At 44.0% G+C, this 8,307-nt stretch overlaps 2 protein-coding genes across 2 annotated transcripts; both read left to right on the top strand.

Annotated features, from left to right (window-relative positions):
* Positions 1-1,864: 1,864 nt before the first annotated feature.
* On the top strand, positions 1,865-2,242 carry PG986_014688 (Transcription factor; the record flags this gene model as incomplete). Its single annotated transcript, XM_066850910.1, has 1 exon — positions 1,865-2,242. One exon carries the CDS (start codon positions 1,865-1,867, stop codon positions 2,240-2,242), a length of 378 nt encoding a protein of 125 aa, XP_066693148.1.
* A 1,375-nt stretch (positions 2,243-3,617) lies between these two features.
* Positions 3,618-5,380, top strand: PG986_014687 (uncharacterized protein; the record flags this gene model as incomplete). The annotated part of the gene is made up of 5 exons (XM_066850909.1): positions 3,618-3,840; positions 3,891-4,203; positions 4,261-4,418; positions 4,566-5,173; positions 5,252-5,380. Coding segments are annotated over 5 exons (1,431 nt in total), but the record flags the coding sequence as incomplete, so codon positions are not given.
* Between the last annotated feature and the right edge of the window lie 2,927 nt (positions 5,381-8,307).

Below are 8,307 nucleotides of genomic sequence, written 5' to 3'. Positions count from 1 at the left end.
GAGAAGAGATTACTCTAAACTATATAATATTTATTTCTATTTAATACACGTAATATTTAATAAAACCTCCCTAATATTTACTATATAAATAAAGCCCTTATTAAAGTCCTTATCGACCTTCCTCCTCTTTTAAGCCCTTGTTTTTTTAAATTTACCTTTAAACCGGCTTTTTCTTACTTCAACTAGCCGATTTAAGCCGTTAAATTATTAATACTTTTACCGAGCTTTTTCTATAGTAATTTTCTAATTAAATCACCGGTAGTAACCTTTATATTAAACATCGCAGTCCTTAAATTTTTAACTTACCGGCTGTTTTTCGGCGTTTCGATTCTTTTAGCCTTCGGTTTAGCCGGCTAGCGTATATCCTCGGCGGTAATAGCCTCGTCGATAGCTCGTATTATATTAAAACGCCGGAGCTTATTATTTATCGGCTTTTTAATATTAAAGGGGTAAATACTAGTTATTACCTATTTATTAATAATAATTTTAAAAGTAAAGGCTACTTTGTATACTTTAACTTAAACTCGAAAGAAGTCCCCTTTCTTAATATAGTTATTATTAATAATAGCGTATATTAAATCGAGCTCTCTCCGGAACCTTTTTTTTAAAACCTTAAAATAATTAATATTTAAAGGTTAAAGTATATAAGAGCTATGTAATAGTAAATAAAGGAGCTACACTTTAGCCTTTAACGCCGTTAATATAAAGTTATCGTCGATATAATTTCTATATTTATTAAAAATTAAAAGCCTTTATTAATTAAAGTTATTAAGCTTCGTTAAAAGAATAAAGATTTTTTTAGTTATTTTAAAGTTATAAGATTAAAAGTTTATTCTTTTAATAATACTTTAAAAGCTTAGTCTTTATACTCGTAATTAACCTCGTCCTCTTTTTAAGGGAACTATTATTACTAGACCGATTAATCTTTAAATATAATTAAAAGCGGTAGAATATTATTAATAATATTAATATACTTTAAAATAGTTACCTACTCGTAATTAACCGAATTATTTCGCATTAAACTTTAATAAGCGGCAGGTTTAATTATTATAATACCCTCCCTTATCGTTATCGTAGTTTTTATTTTATCGGCGTTAAATTTAAATCGAGGGGGTATACTATTAATAATAATAGTATTAAGCTAATTAAAAAACCCTCGCATAACTTTATTTAATATATATACGAAACGCCGGAAATTTATCGCTTTAACACGCACGGTTTTAAGGGCCGGATAACGTTTTAAAAAACGGTACACTTATTATTTACCGATAAAGTAATCGACCCCTTTTATAAGGAGGATACGTTAAGCGTATATACGAAACAGCCGGTACGTTGGTACGTAGCTTAAGTTAGCTTAAAAAAGGGCCTATTTAGTTAAAAAGGTTTCTTTTATAGGGGTAAATAATTATAAAGCTTCGTATTTCTCTTTTTTACTAGGGTTCTCTTTAATTCGGTTACGAAGGGTGCCCCTATTAATATTATAGTCTTTAACCGCACGTTTAATACTTTCGCCGGCTAACACGGCTTAAATCGCTTACGTAATACGTGTTTCTTTATTAATTATAGTATTAATAAAAAAAGAAAAGAAGACGAAAAGTTTAATATATTTCAATTGATAAACGAGTGAAATTTAACCCCTTTATATACTATTATTATTACTTAGGGGCACTAAAGTCATCTGAAATCAGGGGGGGTCAGCCAGAGGGGGTTGCATCTTAAGGATATGGCCACTGCCCTCGATCAGTTGCAACGGAGTCCGGCCCCAGTCGCGTTACTCATCACGTACGCTGCACTTACGAAAGGCTACACAAGAGTCTGGGATGCTATTATCGCTTATATACACCAGGGTAGCACCGCCATTGCTATGGGTCTCTTCAGCAGCTACGTCAAGCCGAACGACATCAGACCCTTCTTCGCGAAGGCTGGATTGAACTGGGATGTTGGCGAATATTGTCGAATGGTCGTCGCCATCAATCCTACGGCAGCGGCCAACCTCACGATAACATTACCGGCCCAATACAGTCAGAAGGCTCAGTTTTTGAAGGGAGTAGAAGCTACAGCAATTCTCTATGGCTTTGACAACCACTCCGAGTCAGATGTGCTCCCCCTTCATATCATCGAGGATAGGACGGAAACTGCGATCGCCTTTGCACAAGTCGGTAGAGGCAAAATCGGATATGTAGGCGATGTAAATGTGGAAGAGGAAACGGACGCGGTTGTTCTGGCTATGATTGGCCTCTGAGCTGAGGGGGTAAGACGGCGTGGTTTGAGATGTGAGTTTGGAAGGCGACTGGGGATGGATCACTGGTATTTGATCGCCAGAACATTGTTGGCATTAACCGTATGGCAACGTTGTACGATAAGTACTGTTTATCAAGTGCTGCTATGCGTAAAACGAAGTTCTGCTTTCTTGGTATAAGTACCGCATTTACTCGCCCTATCTTGAACGCCAAGACCATGCCCTCCCATTCCTCCTCACGGCCCTCCAAACGATCAGCAGGGGAAGACCTTCGTCCCCGTCTCCTGGCCCGTCATTGGGGTCGCCCACCGGCGTCTTGGGGCAGTACGACCCAGTTGTTGTCGCCGCTGCCGTGAGGAAATAACCCGTGATCAACACGGAGGACGTGATAATGCAAAACGTCGCAGTGCAGGAGACCCACCGTCCGTCAAGATGGACGTGGTACAGTCACAGCCAAGGTATATGTTACAAACTGTAGAGCAAGGCGAGGTTGTATACACCGGGTGGCACTCGGTATTGTTTCTATCTTGGGGTGGTGATAGCTTGGACTCGGTGCGCACTGAAGGCGACAATAGCGATCTAAGCCGTCAATTAATCCACGCAATTCGTGGCTTGCATGCCTGTGGGGTTACACACAAGGATCTCCGGTCGCCTAATGTGCTGATACACCAAGAGACTGGACAGATTAGGATATGCGATTTCGAGAGGGCTGTTTTGATGGAGCGTCCTCGGCTCCCTCTTGGGTCGGTGGTGCCAAATAAGAGAAGGCTGCCGACGAGAAACAGCGGGGCTGGAAAGATGGGTCGTGGTTCGCCTTGTAAACGGGCAAATGCACGAGGATTTGAACGCAATCAACATGATATGCTTGCGACAGGTATAAGTACGAAGATATCACATGCGGCAGCTTTGTCTGGTTACCTTGCAGCATATTTCCAGGTCTGAGCTCCGCTTTATCTCTGCACCAATACGACGTGGCATAGCAGCAAAATCCCACAACTTTGATTTGCTTTTCGGTACATTTTTGCCTCTTTGTCGAGTGATTGGTACCGGTTACGGAATCGTTGACGCTGGCATGCAAAAGAAGGGAACACACTTTGAACCCACATGCTTCGGCAGCCATACTAGCTCAACCGATCCCTAAATACAAGGGTCAGTGGGTCACGCTCCGTTCAGCCCATTAAACCGGCTGCCTATTCCAGGTCATAGCAACGCGGGGGGAGCCCACCATAGATTAGGTGTAGAACGTGTCCTACTGTAAGGCAAATTTCCTCCCTCACTTGCACAGATAAGCAGTTATCGGCGTTGTATCTCATTTCTCATGTGTTTACTCACATCCAGCAGAGCGGGATAGTCTTATTAGAAGACCACCCCGTAAAGTATGGAATCACTCAGAGAGTCACTCAAGAGCCTCAACGGGCCTCTTGTTCTTGGCCAACTCCTTATGGGCTTACTAGTAACCGTCTTCATCTGGCGTGCTTACTTGAGCCCTATCGCCGACGTACCTGGTCCCATCTGGGCCTCCGTCACACGACTGTGGCATATGAAAGAGATCTACGACGGAAAACAGAATCTTAAGATACTGAAGTTGCATGACAAACATGGTCGGTGAATTCCTCTTGATTGATAAGCTGCGTCTGACAATCCCATACAGGCCACTTCGTCCGCATCGGCCCGGATGAGGTCAGCGTGACTCATCCGGAAGCCATCAAGAAGCTTATCCTCACACCCCAATACAAGGGGCATTGGTACGCCATGATGAAGTTTCCCGATTGGCGCTTCAGAACGCCCATGGCGGTTTTGGAGCCTAAAGCCAAGGTTGAGTTGTCCAAACAGCTGTCTTCGGCCTACACCATGAGCAACGTGATCAAATCGGAGGAGCACATTACATCGGTGATCGAACGACTGCTTCAAAAGATGGATAGCTATGCGGCGAAGCATGAGCCGATGGATCTTGCGAGGCAAGTGTATTTTCTTGTCCCTTCCTCTTTGTGAGTTATGGCTAAGTTGGGAGGCTGCTGCAGTTTCTTCATTTATACTGCATTCGATATCGTTGGCGAAGTCGTCTTTTCAAGGCCTTTTGGGTTTGTTGAGAAAGGCATCGACATCGACGACTCGATAGCCCAGACCCTCGGTTTTGAGTGCTATATTTCCATCGCCGCCTTCGCGCAATGGCTTCGGGGTATGTGGTAGCCTGATTGATGGCATGTGTGGCCATACTAACTTCATCCAATAGAGTAATTATCTGAGTTCGAAGTGCATCATGCCCTTTAGTGCATGTTATGTGCTTTCAGGGATGAATGGTGAGCGGTATGCTGACAAGGGATAGATTTCTCAATGGTTGCAAATCCGATCATCACTTGTCTTGGTGTCTTGCCTACAAATTATCTCGCTGTCACCTCAAACAAAGCACTCGACGCACGGAAGCAAAACCAAGATGCTCGGTTTGATTTTGTCGCTCACTGGCTCAAGACCCATGAGCAGAACCCAGACAAACTGTCCTATCGTGACGTTCAGTCCGCGGTCATGGCCAACGTAGGAGCGGGCTCAGACACTGTTTCCTGCGCACTACAGTCTTTTGTCTACCACATGATCCGCTGTCCCGAAGCATGGGATCGTCTTCGGCAGGAAATTGACGATGCCGGCCTCATGGACGGTGTGGTATCTTATACTGATGCATCCCAACTTCCCTGCCTCCAAGCCTGCATCAAGGAGACGTTGCGAATATTCCATCCCGTCCCCATGGGTACGCCCAGGATCGTACCAAAGGGCGGAGTTGAGATTGGCGGGCGCTACTTCCCGGCCGGTGTAATACTTTCACTAAACACCTTCAGCATGAACTTGTCCGGAGCCGTCTGGGGCCCCGATGCCAAGCAGTTCAAGCCAGAGCGTTGGATGGAGGGGGACGTTACCGCCATGGAAAAACGGTACCTCCCGGTAAGTATTACACATATCACTCCATGTCTCCACGTCCGGGTCTCTCCGACTGACGAGCTGCCTGATTTCTTTGTACAGTTCTCTGGAGGTATCGGCGCCTGTGTTGGGCAGCATCTTGCCAGGATCGAGTTGAGTAAGATCCTCGCAACTATTGTTCGAGACTATGATATCCGCCAGGTGGACCCCGAACAGGAATGGACTTACTACGCGTATTTTACCGTGGTGCCCCGTGACTGGCCCGTGTACATTGAGAAGAGGAAATGATAGGGCAGGGCAACAGGGGGTTGGATTATTTTGTTACGGCCAGATGCATTTCGGCTGCCCTCGAACGTTGGGAGTATGTCGTAAGGGCTGAACTAGCTTACACCAGAAAAAACCTTTGTCAAACTCATGCGACCGTCACCCCCTGTTAAGTTTGTTTGGCCGAGTGGATGGGTCGCTGCTAGCTGCCACTGATCCTGGCTTGACAGGATAGAGACGATACCGCTACTCAGAGGGTACGAAGCAGTGAGTAGCACAGGCTAGGCACGATACAGTGATCCCGAAGCGGCTTGCGTGTTTGCTCGTGGCGTGCCCACCACGGTCGTGAGTCGACCACACGACTGCAGAGACAGCCGTCGTCCTAAATATCTTGTCAAGACAATTAGGTATTGTTCTTATGAAGGAAGTAAGGCAGTCACGACTTGCGGGCGTTGGTTCGCCTCTATCCCTCCACTTCCCTTCGCGGAACGCGGCTTCGGCTGTGTGAATGATGACAGCAGTCGTCTTGCCTCACTTTCATTTCCCACCCCCTTCGATATCGCTTGGATGCACTATCCGACAGGGCACCCGCCCTGATGAGCCCTTTTGCGCCCATCTAAGAATCCATGCATCTGCACATGGTACAGGTAACGGCAAGGTCAGGTCATTGCCCGATGCAGGTGTGGTAATAGGAATTTGTCGCTTGGGGAAGCAAGATAATCACAGCCAGCCTTTTTTATTAACCTTTCGATATGGAAAATGACTAGCTAGCCCCAAGTAACAAGTGTTCTGTACTCGAGGTTCATCTCTTTACCGTCTTCCCATCCTGCCACCCACGTCATGTCACTAGGCCTCAGTGAACGGTCGATGATCAGACCTCTCCAAGCGAGGTGAGGTTGGAATGTCGAGCTCAATAACAAAGAGTCAGCATTGCTCCATCCATAACACCTGCTCTGCTATATTGGTTTCTCTTCGTCAGCTCCCCCCCGGCCCCTTAACCAACGAAGAATCATACCATTCATGCATGGAGGTGCATGTGATGTGACACACTTCATGACAAGGATTGCAGCTGCACCGTGAGCGGGAATATCAGTGGAAATTTGTAGGTCAATTCACCACAGATACAATTCAGCTGACCACGAAGGTGGGAGTTCCCCTCTTCCTCCGCGCAACCTTTTCCAACATGTCTTGTTACGGTTCATGGGAATAAACATACTGAACCTACCAATACCCACTTGATTGCTATCTATACCCAAATATCCATGGAATTTGCTGGTTCAATATTGTCACCAGTTCTCGGACGATAGATCATGCGAAGGACAGGGTTTCGAGGTTTGCTGGTTGGTAGAGGAAGGTGAAGAGAAAAGGGAAGGAGATCAATCACTCAAAGATGTATAGGCTAAAGATTATTCAGTATGGCTATGATATTTCTTTGATTATACAATACTTATCTGCGGTTCGTAATACGGTACAAAGCCCTCCTGCCTCCTTCTCCGGTACGATGTGAGACTATATGTACAATACCAATAGACGTATGTGCCATCCTTTTCCGTCGCATCCTTTCCACACCTGAATTAGGGCAGAGACTTCGACACAAGGAGCTACTGCTGTGCTGCTATTTTGAAGGCACTCCCTTTAGTTTTCATGTCTCCCTTTCGAACAATCTGGGATCCCGGAGAGGCTCCGAGTTAATCTAATTCCCCAGTGCCTTCTACAGTAATCAAAGTAGTATATATTCGACGCCAGTTCTGTTTTCGTAGTCGCACTTCTCTCACGGTGCACGACAGTCTGTAACACATACCTTGGCTGCGATGGCACCACGTCTATCGTAATAAACCATTGGGTCTCCTGTGCTTCTCAGGCTCTATTATCAGTACTTAATTAACTCCGGAGCCTTGCAAGCGGGTATGCCGATAACCATACCTTAATGCGTCGAAGGGACAGTGCTAAGCTTTTAAGCAAATTAATGTCCATCGCCTAATAAGATGCAACCCCTACTGGCTGCCCCCCCTTTTACTGACCCCCCTAAAATAGATGTAAAAATTAATAACAACAGTAATAGATAGGTTAATTGAGTAACACACACTGTATTTTAAGGTCTGTTTCGGCTCGTGCGTACTATAATAGAGTTACCTTTACTATTAGCTCGATTTATATTAATTTCCACTACCTCACCGGCGCCCCTTTTCGGCTTTTTCCTTGGCTTTCTTTCTTTAACGTCCTTTTAAACCTCCCTAATATTTACTATATAAATAAAGCCCTTATTAAGGTCTTTATTAACCTTCCTCCTCTTTTAAGCCTTTATTTTTTCTAGATCTACCTTTAGACCGGCCTTTTCCTGCTTTAATCGGCCGATCCGGGCCGTTAAATTATTAACACTCTTACCGAGCTTCGTTTACAGCTGCCTCTTAGTGGCATTAAAATGTGTTATCTCTTTATTAAGTACCGTTATTGCTAAATTTTTAACCTGCCGGCTAGTTTTAAGTATTACTATTTACCCTAGCCCCTTTTAAGTAAACCGGCGTGTATCCTCGGCTTTATTAGCGTCGTCGATAACTTGAAGCATAGTAACCTTTTTAAGCTTATTATTTATCGATTTATCTATATTAATCGGCTAAAGCCCTAATACTAACTAATTATTAATAATGGTGCTAAAGGTAAAAGTAACCTTTCGAGCTTTATTTTAAGCGCGAAGGAAGTTTTTTTTTAACGTAGCTATTATTAATAATAACGCACGTTAAATCGAGCTCTCTTCGGAATTTCTTTTTTAATATCTTAAAATAATTAATATTTAAAAGCTAAAGAATATAACTATTATATAATAGTAAATAAAGGAGCTAAACTTTAACTTTTAAGGCCGTTAATATAAAGTCCTTATTAATATAATTGCCGTA

Source organism: Apiospora aurea (assembly GCF_038362705.1).
Source record: "Apiospora aurea strain CBS 24483 chromosome Unknown utg000010l_segment0_segment0, whole genome shotgun sequence".
Classification (NCBI taxonomy): domain Eukaryota; kingdom Fungi; phylum Ascomycota; class Sordariomycetes; order Amphisphaeriales; family Apiosporaceae; genus Apiospora; species Apiospora aurea.
Note: the sequence above shows the minus strand (reverse complement) of the source record. Positions and strands in the feature narration are given on the sequence as shown.